Source organism: Ammospiza caudacuta, chromosome 10 (assembly GCF_027887145.1).
Source record: "Ammospiza caudacuta isolate bAmmCau1 chromosome 10, bAmmCau1.pri, whole genome shotgun sequence".
Classification (NCBI taxonomy): Eukaryota; Metazoa; Chordata; class Aves; order Passeriformes; family Passerellidae; genus Ammospiza; species Ammospiza caudacuta.
In genome coordinates, this window is record NC_080602.1 from 14,403,820 (window position 1) to 14,420,077 (window position 16,258).

Below are 16,258 nucleotides of genomic sequence, written 5' to 3' on the forward strand. Positions count from 1 at the left end.
AGGCAGGCAGAATTAAACAGACATGTTCGCATAGCAAATCAAAGCATGGGTGCATTAGGTTCTAACTAAGACTTGTCTCCTTCACTTAGTGAATTGACAGTAACAGTGTCAACAGAAGCACATTTGCTCACAGAAGAAAGATTAGAACCAAAAAATAGCAAAATACTTAAGCAAGGCCCAAAGAAACAATTTTAGTTTGCTCTTTGTGTTTAGCAAAGGTCTGTGGAAGTTTGAAGCAGCTGGGGTTTGACATCAGAAACCACAAATTCCTTGCAGGGCTTGGGGACTCCTGCAGCTGCTCCTGATGCAGCCCTGAGCAGAAGGCTGCATCTTGTTAACCTTTTGGATTGGGTCAGCATGGAAGAGCCTGTGTTAAACCAGGCCCAAAGAGAAATGCCAGGCAGCCAGGCCAGGACTCATTCAGCACCCAGCCAGGGTAAGGGTACAGCCACAACTCTGCTGTTCAGCAAGGGAGAAAAGTAATGAATCCCTCTTGGAAAAGCTGGGTGCTGGATGGTTGCCCAAATAACAGGGCACTCCTAGCAGAACAGAAGAGCTTAGGAAATAGTCCTTGAATAAGAGCTGGAAAGGTTCTGATCCAGATTGCCTGTGAAAGAAGGATTTCAGTTACATTTTTTAAGGCATGAGACAGTAAGAAGATGCTGATTTCTGCTTGCTGTGTGGAAGAACTGCTGAACACCTGCAGTGTTCCAGGGGAATCAAGAGCAGAGAATGAGTTCAACTAAACTGGTTTTGAGTAAGCAGCCTTTCAGGAAAGATGGAGAAGAGAGAAACTGAGAAACCTGCTGTGCAACAGCATTGTCTCTAATTAGTCCTATATGTATATTCACATCTGATAAATACTTAAGTTTAAACAAAACAAATGCAGTCTCAGCCAGTGTGTCACTTACCTTGATATAGTAATACATCTTATTCAAGTCTTAAAAATCTAGGAAGTTCAATTTACTGAATTTTGCTGCAGGAGTTTCCAAGAGGAAGTACAAATTCCCAGTGCATTTTCCAAAGTATTTGTGCATTTGGCTGCATTCTGTGCTCTATCAGGTGTGACAACACACAAAAAACAGATACCTGCTCCCAGATGAATTTATAGTGGCTAAGGGATTGAATGGGCAATTTCAAAGTTTATAACCTTAAAAGATAAAGCTTTAGAGAGGTACAAAAGTAAAACTTGAGATGTGCTTGGTTCCCTGTAAAAGTCTAGATATGCATTCCAACAGTTACTTAAGTAAATTAAAAATGTGGTTGTGCAGGTGTAATCATTTCACCTAAAATACTAAAACTCAGACAATGGGGAAAAAAACTGATTGAGAACAAATTGCTGAAACCTTTGAATTTCTCAAAAGCTGAAGAGCACCAGAAGTCTATCCTTTTTTTCCAGAGTGAGTTTTTGTTGGGTTATTGTTTGTTGGTTTTTAAGTATGTTTTTTAAAGTATATCATCCAACCTTTATTATTAGGAAAGAACTTAAATATCTAAATGAAATATTTATTTAAGTTTGCTCACTTAAATTTATTTACATACAATGAGTTTCAGAAGACTGTTAACCAAAATAAATCTCAGTTGGGTAAAGACCTTGAACTAGAGAGAGGCTGATAGCAGGAGACACTATTTAAAAGGTAACAGATTTTAACAGCTTTGTGGTACATAAACAAAAAGGGGTATCAAGATACAGAACTGGATTTTTCTGAAAACTATTTGTGTTCAAAATTATTTTAACAATTTACAAGGAAATGTTATTTCCTTATAGTCTTTAAAAACACATTAATACAATATAAACAATTAAGGCTTTTAAAATGCAAAACATTCAGTAGTTGAACTTGTAGATGCCATTACAGTGCTGGATAATGGTGTCACATGATGAGAAGTATTTCATTCACATACATTGGTACAAATGATACTGCATGACTAGATTTAATTGTGTCATGCACCTCTAAAACACAAGTTAAAAAAATTAACTTCTCCCCTCTCTTGGTCAATCCAGAGTCACTTGCATCAGCTTTACTTTGCATTTCCTTTTAAGAGAGATCAAGTAAGCATGGCATGACTAAGACTCACAGCTAAACTGCTGATTTAACACAGGAATTGCACAATTCTGATGGCATCTTGAAGACATTACTAATCTGGAACTATTTTGGAACTTTTCTAAAATATGTCAGGCTTTGTGGGGGAGGCTTTTTTAAAAAAAAATGTCATTGTAAAAACACCCAGTCAAGGCAGTTAAGACAACAAATATTTGACTTAGCACTGGAGAACTTGGGGTGACTTCTGTAGGATTCATTTTTGTATGTCCCATCAGTCATTTCTTCACTAAGCTTACGTGTGTGTGTAAAAGGTGATTATCACAACTAAGGGCTATGCAGCTGGTGACCAGATAAAAGGATAATTGAAAATTATTAAATAAAACCAAACTTTGATAAGAACTTGTTTTGCTGAAAGCTGTAATATAAACCAAAACTCTGTCATTTATCATTAAAGCTCTATCAGGTTATTGTAGGGAAACTGCTGACAGTATTTCTCACTCCCTTATAAAGAAGTTGCTGTAAGGAATTTAACATAATACTGAGCAAGATGTAACAGATTTAGAATAGATTTCTGTGGCACAAGTACTTGATACTTCTGTAGTTCTGAAAACTGCTATCAAAGTTGTAAACACTGACAACACATTGCAGAAACACAGGGAAAAGTTAATCACAGGTGCTCTGATCTGTCCAGTACAATCTGATACCAACCTGCATTAACTGGGGATGTTTTTGCAAATACAAAGCCCATCCAAACCAGAACCTGCTTATTTCATCAATGTCTGCACTGTAACTCCCTCACCAGTCACACTTTCCAGCAGAATGTTATAGCACTGGTCATTTCAAGAGTTATCAAACTACAAGTGAAGAAACCCTTGCTACAATAGGCTTGTCTCTTGAAATCACTGTACCTATGGTTACTTTTTAAAAGGGTTCTCTAAAATTATTTTTGCTTGCCAATCCCTAAGAGAAAGCATGTAAGCAATCCAGAAATGCAAGCATACCTGCTGTAACCCGAGTATATGGAATGCAAACATGTACTTATTGCAACTATTCATGATAAAAATGGAAAAGCTGGATTACAAATAGTTTAAAGTCCACAAGCAGGTTCCTTGGTTCACTGCATCCATCTGCAGTGTCTTGAAGATACCATCTGCTACTATGCTTTTCCAAGCAATGGAAGGATTTTATTTCCACAGCAATATTTTTTTTCTGTAGCTAATAGAATCACTGGTAACATATAACCATGCAATTGGCCAAAATCCCCTTACTGTTACAGAGAACCTGGTTTCAAACTTTCACTGTGAAGGGCTTCACTAAAACCCAATTGTGAACACAACTGTAATTAAGATAAACCAGTTTCTGGCTCTGGTTAATCTGCAATAACAAAAGCCCTCAAATTAACAGACCTGTTGCTGGCCTGATACCAAAATACTGGAGAGAAAATTGTGTGTTTTTGTAAATATTTTAGAGTCCCCCAAAACAAGAGATGAGCAAACCCAAGGGTGTTCCCATTACTCAGCTGATTTAAGTTTTAAAGTGATTTAAGACACACTGGTGTTTCTTTTAATTACAGCTTTGACCTTTTCCTTGGCATGTGCTAATAAGCAGGAACAAAAGCCATCACAGGGTTTCTGACAAAAATACAAGTTATCCCAGCTTTTTTGGAAACACATTCAGAAGAAATCTAAAAATGTGAAACTAAGGAAAAAGTTTCAAAACTGCTTAGCATAAACTTAACTTTTCAAAGTTACAGCTGAAGTTTTAACTCAAAAAGCCCATCCAGATTTTCCTAAAGGCTTCAACAAGAGAACATGAACTTCAAGACAGACAAGTATCCCATTATTTCATCCAGCTCTGTGATGGAGAACCTCAGTTTGTCTCAGCTAAAGGCTTTGGCTCCTGAGACACTGTTGGATCAATCCCCTATGTTTCACAACAGGTGTCACTTATGGTGGATGGGACCTAAACTGAAATTCAGTCAGCACTAAAGGAAGTTCAAGAGAGTAATTAAAAAAAATAATAAAACTTAGCTGAGTTTGTGTCCCTGTGCACCCCAAGGTGTCTGTACATTTGGCTGAGAGTCTGACTCTATCAAACATCCCCCATTTCACTCACTGCCTGTTGAGGAGGGCAGCCCAGGCAGTGCCTCAGCTCTGACCAGAGCAGCAGCTGCCTTGGATTCCAGCACTGTTACACTATTTGTAAGCACTCTGCAGACTGAGCTAGCAAACTTTTCAATTCCTTTGAGTGCTAAAACTTCATCTGAATCATTCCCTAGAATTTCCCAAAAATAACACTATTTTGTTGCATGTTTTTCTATGCTGTTGAGGCAGACATGGGATCTTGACTTTCTAAGGGTAATTAACTGAGTATTTAAAGACTTTAACCTTGAAAAACAAGGAGTTGCCCATTTCAGCACATAAAGCTTCTCCATGAACACAAGTAATCCTACAAACCAGAAAAGGAATGAGGAAGGCAAACTCCAGCAAGTTCTCTAGAGAGCTCTCCAGCAAAGAGAGCTCAGAGTGATAGGAGCTGACATTGACCAAAACTGAACAGTAGGCAACTGACATTTAATAAGAATATTTGGAGCTATCAGAGGATCAGCACAGCTAGTCCTGACTTTACAGCACAGTGAGAGTGAAGAGCAGTGTGTCCAGGGACAGACACTGCCAACCTGCCAGGAAATGAACCTGCTGGGCATTAGCTAGGTGAGAAAATGTCCCACTGCATGCTGTGCCACAGCTATTTGTGTCCAAAATTAAGGACAAAGCCTTAAACAATCTCTAGAGGTAGCATAGGGACTTTTTTGTGTTCCAGCCTCTCTTTCCTCCTCAGCATTCCCCTGTGCCATTTCTTCCCCATCAAAGCAGATCACAGCTGAGCTTGCAGCCACTGCTTTCCTACTGGGCAATCTGAAAAGAGGGAGCTGTACAGAACAGTGACCATCAGACAGACTGTCCATGCCATGGTGTGAGAAGGTGTCACTCACCTCCTCCCCTTTTCCCACTCAGCACTAACAGTCTCTGGCTAGTTATGCTTGATAAAAAAGGATGCGCATTTGTCAAGATGAAATGCCATTTTCAGGCCTTGCATGTGACATTTGCTATCCCTGGCCTGAATTAACATTTTTGAGAGTTGGATTTTTCTTGCTCCCAAGGTGCTCATCATAGCACAGATGGAAAAAATGGGAGCATTTTACTGCAACCAAACTACAGCTTGTTATTTTTGCTTTTCTGTAATATGCTTTCTCTAATGAGGATTCTCCATCAATTAATGTGCATTTCCTGAGTCACCCGTTCAAATGCTGCAACCTTTAAAAATCTACTTTTATATAAAATAAGCTCTTAATTCAGTATGTTGTATTGAAGGATGTACTTTGTATAAATTCCCTAATAAGCATCCTAATGCAAAGAGCTGATCCAAGCAATGAGCTGTTACAGAACTAGTGGAGCAGGAATGAAGAATGGTTCAGTTAAAAATACATCAGCCTTACCTTTCACTTTAGTATTTCCTGCTGAATGCACAAGAAAATTAATTTCAAGAACCCAAAACTGCCTTTTATTACATACTGGAAACTTTTTTCCAAGAGCTTGTGTGTACAAATTTGAAGAAACATGACAATGTGACATACCAAGTGAGTCAGAGCCTGCCTGGCAGTGCCAGCAGAGCCTGTGCTTCCCCTGGAGCTCGTGTGAACTCCTGGGAGCCACAAGAGCAGCTCTGCACAGAAACTCTGAACACTTCATTTCTTACATGAACAACATGGACAGCTAACAAAATGTAGTTTTTGCATTGTGTTTAAGTGAATTTTCAGGAATGCTAATTTCATTCTCTGGTGTTACAACCCTCTGGATCTGCTTTGCTGGCTTGCAGATTCCATGAGTGTCACGGGAAAACTGGTGGAGTTGAGCATTTACAAAGTGCCTTATAGAAAACATTTATCTCTACGGCAGTGCTCTGTTTTTTGCTAATCTTAAGAATACTTGTATGTAGCTTTTTTATGTCACAACTATAATGCAACAACAAAAATTCTATGATTCTGTTTTCTGTGCTAGCATTTATCTAGTGGAAAACAAGTTCTACTCTACTTTTCTGGACACTTTCATATATATTATGTAGGTATTTGGAGCATGTACATGCTAAATTGTATAAATAGATTTAAAGTATAAATCTATACCCTTTTGCCAGAACACGAGTTGGAGGATAAAAAAGAAAAAAGAAGGCAAATGAAGTAAACAGAAGCAGATATTGTCTTCCTGGTACTCCAAGATTAAATGGTGCAATATTGTTTTCCAAGCTCACTTCATATAGATAAAAGCAATTCTGTCCAGGTTTTTTGATCCTCAGATACTGTCAGAGGTACCAACTGTGACAGCTGCTTTTGGAATGGTTACTCCCAGTAGGGCATAAATTAAGCTTCCAGGTGAATTTCATTTTGGGTATTAGGAAGCTCAACTGCTTATAACTTTTGCCACTAACAAAACAAGTTCAACTCATGCAGCCCTAAATTTCAGGAATTCTTTACCTTTTTTCCAAAGCTTCAAGACCTGTAAAGAAAAAAGGATATTAACAGAGGACTGTTTTTATAGCATGCTTTCCATCTCAAATACCCTGAAACCTTTACTCCTCTATTGAAAGAAACTGAATTATCTGGAAGTTGCAACTTCATGATGAGCATTGCATTTAACTCTTCTTCCTCTGTGACCAAATGATCATAATTCCTCTAACTACAGTATATTAAGTTTCAGGCACATCTGTCTGAATCTGGAAATGTTACATGAATTCTTCTAATATGAACAAGTATCTTAGGCAAAGAGATCAACTCCATAGCCACAACAGCTAGATTCCTTCCAAAAGGAGCTGAAGTGGCAATACTGTCACTGAAAATAATAACAAACACTTAGCTTGACATATTTATTTTTCAAGGTCAATAAATAAATGTAAATACACAAAATTTGGAAAAATCTTAGTAACAGAATGTTTTTAAACAACATTCTGGCTTAAAGTCTCTGTTATTGACACTATTGGAATATTTTCTCATCTACTTAAAGTAGCTAAGTCATTATGTTGGTGATCCTCCATCACATTAATTTTTGAAGTTAGGCTGCTGCAAAGGAAAAAAAAGACATCAACCTTTGCTTTGACATAGAAAATTATCTGAACTGCACACATTAAGTATTAAAATTACTTCTCTGGGCATGACTTTTCTAGAGAAGATATTTTTAAATTTACAGTTTACATATTAGAGACCTACTGTTCATTACTTCATCATTATAAAAGGAAAATCGTAACAAAAGTGGAAGAAAAACAAAAGAGGAAAAGGCATGGAAGAAAAGTGATACAAATTGGCCCTTTAGTTGGTAAGACATTCTTCCTTTATCTCATTTTTATTCTAGGTTGGTAGCAGATGTGTGTGGTGACTGGTTGCCAGCAGTGCAGCCAGTGCAGTCTGAAATCATTGTGAAGTGGCTTTTTACCAGTGGATTGTGTTAGACACCCACTTTTGCAGACATTCTCCAAACACCTGGAAACAGGAATGTCATATTCCACCTCTTGCCCAGGTTATTCTGTGTGAACACTAAGGCTTAGAGCACAGATACAGAACTTGTCCAGGAGAAGCAGCCTTTTTCAAAAGTATCTACAAATCACTAAATAGAAATTTTTATCAAAAGGTTCAGCAAGAACTAATTGTTATTGATTTAATGGAAGTGGAGGAAGATTTGTGGTTCCCTCAAAATTCATCAAGTGTTCTGTTTCTGCATTCTATAAATACTACAAGATGCAACATGTTTATTTGGTTCCCATAAATTAGAAAAATCTGGTTTCCAAAAATTCTAAATTAGTGATTTAAAAAAACAAAATATTACACCTGACCACCTTTCAAACCATCTCAGAGAGGGAGCTTCACTCCTCTCTCACCCCTCGGAAGTGTGCTTTTTTAAGAATACATGATTTATAAAACAAACAAAAAAGTGTGTTTTTAACTACAGTACACTTGCTTAAATATACAAGTGGACATGTTAACGTCATGTTGAAGTTCAAGGTACTTCTGGATAAAAGGCAGATAGTTAGTTATTTTAACTCTGCATTCTTATATAGAATAACGATTATTATAGACTTTAGTTCCCTCTCATCATTCATCTATCATATGGAGAGGTCAATAAATAAAAGCTTATCTGGTCCAGTTTACCTACAAGAGAAAAAAATAATAAAAGAAAAAGAAGTTACCTATAAAATTACTTGTTTAACCCTGATAACATCTGAGTTGCCATACCCAGTTTGTAGTTGCAAGAAAAGCAAACAATATTCATCTTGCTTTTTAATAAATGCCCCATTTTCTTCATGACAATTTTCGTATGCTGCCTATCAAGTCACATATTCTTGGGGCAAGAAAGTTGGCCAGGAGATGCAGTGATAGCAGTAACAAGTATAAATCTGGGTTCAAAAAAAGAACATATCAGATCCAGAAGCAAAGAAATCTGGACACACTGAGGAGGCAATGCCCAGCTGTTATTTGGGCTGTCATGTCATGGAGACTATACCCAGCCTAAGATATAGTTTCATACTAAGGAAGTAACACAGAACTCCGTTGTGCTCGTGTACAGACTTCAGGAAAAAGCCTTACACAAAATGAATTATCTTTGTTTAGAGTAGAAGATAAAATAGCTTACTAACTGATGTAATGAGTAATGGATGTCACTATGACACAGGACTTGCCATGAGTTGTGTGTTCAGCTACAAGGTGCAATATTTCTTATGACTAACTCAAAGCACAGCCGCATCCAACTGCGGTTTGGAATTCCCTCTTGAGCAGCTCGCGCCGTGACTTTGAAGGAAGTCTGATTGGTACAAAGCCATCCATCCTCTCTTGGAACGTGAACAGAATCCATGGGGTAATCAGGCACAGGCGGCATGTAACAGGTTTGTCTTCCTTTCGACTCCTTGTTTTTGCTTCTGAGGACATGCACTTGGCTCCAGGTGGAATCCATGCTCTGTTACAAGAGAACACAGCTGTTCTTCTCTTTCTCCCTCTCCTTCTCTCGAGGCTCTTTGCGTTTGCGTTCGTTACTCCCGGATTGTCTTGTGCTGGCTGGAGAGGCAGCACCTTGTACCTGCTGTGTAGGGAAAATAACATGGGAAATAAACCCAGCCCCACTGCACATACAGCCTGAACTCCTCCTGTGTGTTCAAGTTCAAAACAAAAAGTTTAAGTATTATGCAAACCAGTAGAGTTCAGGTAGGGTTTTTGGTATACCTGCTCCAGGACCTCCACAAAAGTTGTGTATTTCTTGAAAATTAAGTCAGCTGAAAATATATTTGAAGTTTCATGTGTCCTTTCTGTTGTGTCCACATATACACATCAGTAGTTTCAATAAAATATGGTTTCAAGCATTTTCTGGCACTTCTGTATTACTGCACTGGAATTTTTTCTTGGTTTCTCTTATAAGTACATAATCCACATTTCACTATTTGCAAAGCCAAAGTGCTGGTGTGGACAGCAAGATAATGGTAAGGCAGCAGCTTTTTGTGACTACAAACTCTTTAATAACTTGGCAAGGGGGTTGGTATACAAAGGCAACATAAGTTTTGTTAATTCATCATCTATTCCCTCTGTTACCCATTCACAGCTGCAAAGAAGCAGGCTCTTAATCCTGTTCAGCAGGTTCTTCAGTTCCTCCTGCCTTTGGCAGGTATGAATCTGTGTCTTAACTAGGTACTGCTGGTTCTATTAAAGGAACAAACAGTGCAAATAACTTTTACCTGTCAAAATTCTTTTTTCATGCTTAACAAACTTATCAGTTAATGGTTCTGAATTACTCAGGCCAAAGATGTAGGATTTATGTTGATTATTTCTTACCTATTTGTAAATAAAAGCAGTTCTGAAAGCCCTCAGTGGTTAGAACCTCTCTAAATCCAAAACACCAGCTTAAATAAATATTGTCTCTGGCACAGAAGATTCAGTTAAATTGGATTTTTTGATAGACATGTTCATGAATCACATTTTCAGAAGATTTTGAAATCAACTGCTTATGGTTATGGGATGGAAAGGTGTACTGGGAGAAACTGGGAACTGCCTGATTTGGAACAACAGAATAGGTTCACATGAGATCAGAGTGTGAATCACCTGAAAATGTACAGCAACAAACTTCTGCAACACAAAATAAAGACAAAGCTTCAACTGTTATCAAAAAGTTTAGCTCAATGCTCTTCTGCAAGTAATGTAAAATACTAGCTAATACCATCTTTGTAACCTGACATATTAATTCATACCATCATTCCAAAATAAGTATAAATGAAACCCTAATTTAGAAGGCTAAGCCTGCTTTAAAGTATTTAAATGTTTGCAGTTTCCATATCTACATGCATACTCCAACAACTGTAGTGTATTCCTAAAGATTCCTATATTCACCTCAGGCTGAAATGTGTACAAGCACAGATGTATCTGTGCAATTATTCATACTTTCTAAAACTGATGATCATATTCTGTAGTACTGTTTTCTTACCTGGACCTGAGCAGCTGCTTGTTCTTGTTCCTGATAGTACTGAGAAGCTCTCCTGTCCTCCTCTTCCTGGAGCTTCTTTGCTAGCTCCAGATCACTGATTCCTTCTGGGATCTGTTCCCAGTTAATCTCTTGATTCTGCTGCTCTTGTTGTAGAGACAATGCCATCAGGTAATCCTAAAGAGTAAACTGGTGAATTAATGCTCTTTCACAGAGTGATGTCATACCAAGTGAATTTTTCACCATGTGCAGATGGTACTACACAGTACCATCACTTTTCTCCCAGCCTTATCTTCAAATGCAGATCAGGAATTTCTTTCAGAACCTGTCCATAACCTCAACTGCAGGAAGGCTGAGAACAGCAACTTTACACGTTTGCTTTCACAATAACTAAGCTGCAGCACAGAAGACACAAAAACTAATTTTAAAATGTTGCTTTCAGGTTTAAATTCTATTACCTAGACAGCAGCAAATTATCTGTCAGATTTTTATTCTGAGAGAGAGAATGATTAATTTTCCCTCAGTATGTAAAAAAATTAATGGTGATGACTATAAACTATAGATTTTCAAGGAACTTAGTCTTGCTCTGCATTTGTGCATTACCTGGTACAACTCAGCCCCACCTCAGACACGATTTCTGCAAACTCTGTGTCTCAGCAAGAACAACAAACACCCACCAGACACACAATGTGCTGTGGGGTCTGTCCTACACTCAGCCAAGTGGGCAGCAGAAGGCAAAGTTCAGCTATGACAATCTTAATGAGATGAAGGGAGTTTGTTGTGTAGGAAGAAATTCCACAGTCTGCTTCTGTTTCCATATACAAAACAGAGGTGACATTTCACCTGAGTGAGGACTTGCCACAAGTGGATTCTGAAAGATTAAAATCCCATTTTCCAAACTACTCAGTTGGTCTTACTTTTCCACCTCAAAACCATATTAATACATTCAAGTGGCACTTTTGGGAACCCTAATCTAATTACCTAAAGGAGTTTCATAGTCCCAGATATGCATGAGTATACACACATAGACATCTGTGGAATTACACATAAATATCACTAAAAATCAGTACTAACTCACAATGGAAAGGCAAAAATGCAGTACCTGATCTATTTGATCCTGCTGCCCTCTGTAGACAGTTTCAGGGTCTGATGGAGGCCTCAGGTGGAATTCAGAGTCACAGAAATTCCCATCACCATCCACATTGTGTAAACTTTCCCACACAACCTTCTCTTCTGTAAGAAAGCCCTGGTCTGTCACCAGCAGGTAAAGCTGACCCTACACAGAAGAACAAGGAAAACTTGTAAAACTAAAAAAAATACTTTTTACAATCTTAAGTAGCAGAAACAATACAAATGTTGCATTCCAATAAAACATTTAGAGTTTTTAGCACATTTGGCAATTAAATAAATCAGCATACAGCATTAAACTACCAGATACTAGTATTCACTGCTAAATTAACAACCACACCATTTCTGTACTCGATCTTGCAACTCTTCACTCTTAATGGAAGTTCATATTGACTAGAAATTATTATAAAACATTGAATATATATTCAATTATGAATATATTAATATGTATCAATCTATATACCTTGACAGCTCTTTAGAAACATACCTAAGAAGTGGATTTAAAACCTGGCAACAAAAACTTTAAATCCTAGAAGTAATCACATTAAATTCCAAAGGCAAGGTGTGGAGACAAAGGTGACCTTTCCAAACAATCCAAGAGGCATCACCTCAAAATGGCCACATCTCAGACTTCATCTTTCATAATGAGTTTTGATGGAATTTGAGGTCCATGTCAATTGAAAGCTCTAAATTTAAGATTGTTGCTATCACTTGTTACCAATAATTATTTTGTTGGCATTTTAGTAATTTTACAGTTCCATAAGGCCAAATTTCCTGATTTTAAAGTCTGAAATTATAAAATGGGCTGGTCTGGAGTGAAGGAGACAATGCTAACAAGGGCAGATACCAAGGCACTGGAAGGATGAAATGAAGCTTAGTATGAGGGAGTCGGAGAGGAGCTGAAATCAAAGGGAAATAACTGAGGGACAGCAAAGCAGCACAAAATACCCATTTAAATCAATCAATTTATTTCATCCTACCTTTTTAATCATGTTTTTAGGATTATACTCCAAATCAAGAATGTTGTTACTGACCATAGAGCATTTTAAGACTGAAGCTCCCATTAGTATGACTGAGTGTACCAGATCAAGACACTCAATACAAAACTTGAAGCAGTGGTTTAGCCATAAAAATCAAGTTTATTGTGACATCCACAAACATTTGGTATTTGTATTCCAGCAGCACACAAAGGGTTCTCAAAGACTGCTGTGCTGAAGCTGTACCAAAGCAAGAGGCAGATCCTGTTCTAATGATTTCTAAGGCTAAACAGGCAAGAAATGGAAACTCTGTCCATACTCAACACATACAGAACAAGCTCCCTGACTCCTCTGAAGTCATAAAATGACTCTCTAAGGGAGATACTGACATTCCACTCACGTCTCGTCAATTCCACTCTGTTTACAGCTGCCCCTGCTGGGGCTGGGAGGTCACTTGATGTAACAAAAATATTATTTGAAGACTCACATACAGTAATTACTCCAATATTACCTAATACCATAACATGCACTTATACACAAGGCCAAACAGAGTGGATAAAAAACCCAAACCAAAACCAAACAGGTAACATACTGTACGTTCAAGCTTTGGAATGGGAGTTAACCAGCACAGGGGGGCTTCACAGACATAAATACAGGTGTCAGCAACAAGTCTGATCACATAACATGATCTAAGGAATCATCTGTCCCTTGGAAACCTGCCTAAAAACTCAAACTCCTGACACTTAAAGTTACCTGAAGAAAATAAAAGGAAGTAATTTCGCAACGTTTCCAGTTTGCACAAAACACCGATTTCACAACATTTTGTACACAAGAGGTCTTCAAAAATATTTTTAAATATCCCAGAATTTTAAAGATAAAATTTATTTGAACTTTTAAGTTTTATTTTGAACAGTACATTGACTCAAACAAAACCTAAAAAAGGGAGTGGTTTGTGTGTCTCTCAGGTTTTCCTCTATTATGCCATACATTTTAATTACAGCCCATAAACTGTGCAGCTTAGTAATACTGAAATTGTGAAAATACTAGTTTTCCTATCTCCAAACTATTATAAGCTTAATTTTTCCACACACAAATATTAAGGTATATCATTGCCTTCATGCAACTAGAATCTAGCATCTAAGGATGGATTAACACTTGCTTGAAATGAAGACCTGTTTCAAATCTTAAATACAATTCATATTCTTTGTAAGAATTTCTCAGTAGAACACTGATTGTAAAAATGTCACATTAGCGTAAATAATACAAAATAAATGTAACACAGGTCCCTAATGAAAGGCAATAAACTGCATTACATATCACCACATTAGCTGAACACCAGCACTGCAATTCCAATACCAACTGCATACCTTCAGACATTCTGCTTCACTTGAACAAAGCTTAGCAAAGCAACAAACACAGGCTCCCTAGGACCTGATAAGGCACCTGATAAGGGACAGAGTTCCTGGTCACATTATTGGAATGAAAGGAAAATGGGAAATCACAGATCAGAGATCCAAAGTCATCCTTCCCTTGTTTTTAACCAACTTCTCTGATCTTTACATCATATTAGTATAATTACACTGGATTCCACAAAAAACCCCAACCAGGACCCTCACAATATTGCTAATATTCATGGAACCTTTGGCAATAATTTCATATAAAGTAAGAGGAGGTGGCTCTTTTGCTGCAAGCCGTAACGTAGCCTCTCATCATAGGTTTGTTCTTCCTTTGCAACAAGAAAATAGAGACTGGCTCTGCAGGCACAGTTTTAATGCCAGGCACGTTCTCTTCCCCATGCTAAAGGCCCAGGCCACACTCAGTGGCACAGCCCGGCCCCAGCAAGGCCTGCCTGGGACCCGACAGAAGCTCTTACCTTCCGAGCTCCGCGCTGCCCGAGCCGGGCCCGCACCGAGCCTGCGGCCAGGAAGGAGCCGCCCTTCCTTCCCAGGCACTTCCACAGCCGGGCCGGGGCTGCCTGCGAGGGACACGGACACGGCCCCGAGGGGGGACAGGGACACGGCCAGCCCCGGGGGGGAACAGAGACACGGCCGCGGGGCCTGGGGAACAGGGGACACAGCCCTGAGGGGGACAGGGACACGGCCAGCCCGGAGGGAGCAGGGACACAGCCCTGAGGGGGGACAGGGACACGGCCAGCCCGGAGGGAGCAGGGACACGGCCCTGAGGGGGGACAGGGACACGGCCAGCCCGGAGGGAGCAGGGACACGGCCCTGAGGGGGGAACACGGACACGGCCAGCCCGGAGGGAGCAGGGACACGGCCAGCCCCCGGGGGGGAACAGGGGACACGGCCCCGAGGGGGGACAGGGACACGGCCCCGGCCTGTGCACAGCTGACCAGGCCGAGCTCGGGACACTCAGGTAACCAATGCGCACAAAAATGGCTTTCAAATACCCCTCACTCTCTGAGAAGAGTTGTCCCGCTTTACAAAATGTTTCTACCCTCAGAAAATCTTAACTGGCCATTTCTAGAGTGCTACCAGATTATCTTTTAGGTGTTTTTTTGTTTTTTTGTTTTTTTGTTTTTTTTTTTAATGTGGGGTTTTTAACAAATACCCAGTCTCCCCATTGGGTTAACACTGGCCACAAAATGCCAGCATGTAATAGACAGCAAAAGTATCTGCTACTTAACTATAGTCAATAGGGAGTAAAAAAATGGAAGTCCCAGTAGACAGAGTTTACTTTAACAAAGTTATGACTAATTATTTATCCTAAGAATCGATACTTAGATATTGTAGACCAATGCCCAGATTTTATAGTTTCACATATAAACCTTGAAATAAAGCTGAGGATAAAGCAAGATAATTCTCCCGAACAGGGATCTCTCAGTCTTCTGGTTTGCACAAAAAACCCTCTCTGAAATGCACAAATATAGGCTACAGGGGATGTTACTAGATCTCCTTTCCCTGGATAATTTCATAATCAGATTAAATAATGAATGTTTTTAAACTACTTGTTCTAATGCCAATTACCAAGTTTCCAGCAATTCAGAAAACAGAAAACCAAACACATGTCCAATAGCTTTGTACAGTAAAGACAAACATTTTAAGCCTTATGTTTTGAATAGTATGTAAATATTCTCTTGGACTTCTGGATCAGATCCCTTTGTTTTTGTGAAGGTGCTTAAATTGGATGAATGAATGTTGCTTTAATTTTCTCTAACAGTTGAAACATTCAGATATACTAACATTAAAAATATTTTTTTAAAGAAAGTATGTACTACTGAATTCAGAGTAACCCTCAGCATAAGAACTCTACACTTACTAAGAAATTGAAAAATAAACACGTTTTTAAGCAGTTATATTCATTGCCTCTACTATGCCAATCTTAAATGCCCAAGGAAAAAGTGCAATTACTGTTTTAAAATACACTTGGTATTGGAATGAAAGTATCTGTTGAGTTCTGAAGCAGAAACACAACATTTATAAAGTAGAAAACACACATACTTAAAAATCCAAACAGGTAAATGTCTCGATACTTTTCAGTAAAGAACACAGGTTCTGTTACAAACAAGTCTGTGGGAAAAACATTCCAACTGAACTAAGATCTTCTTACCAAACTGATCCCCTCTTTACAGTCCTGTTTTTCCTTG

General features: G+C 38.7%; 1 protein-coding gene across 1 annotated transcript in view; it reads right to left on the reverse strand.

Moving 5' to 3' along the window:
• Positions 1 to 1,485: 1,485 nt before the first annotated feature.
• The window catches only part of MINDY2 (MINDY lysine 48 deubiquitinase 2), a 31,941-nt gene continuing 17,168 nt past the window's right edge, over positions 1,486 to 16,258 (reverse strand). The window contains exons 7-9 of the mRNA XM_058811577.1: positions 11,649 to 11,822; positions 10,550 to 10,723; positions 1,486 to 9,160 (exon numbers count right to left, since the gene is read on the reverse strand). Of these exons, the coding sequence (XP_058667560.1) occupies positions 9,041 to 9,160; positions 10,550 to 10,723; positions 11,649 to 11,822 (468 nt within the window). The 3' untranslated portion in view covers positions 1,486 to 9,040. The remainder of the gene's footprint in view (positions 9,161 to 10,549; positions 10,724 to 11,648; positions 11,823 to 16,258) is intronic.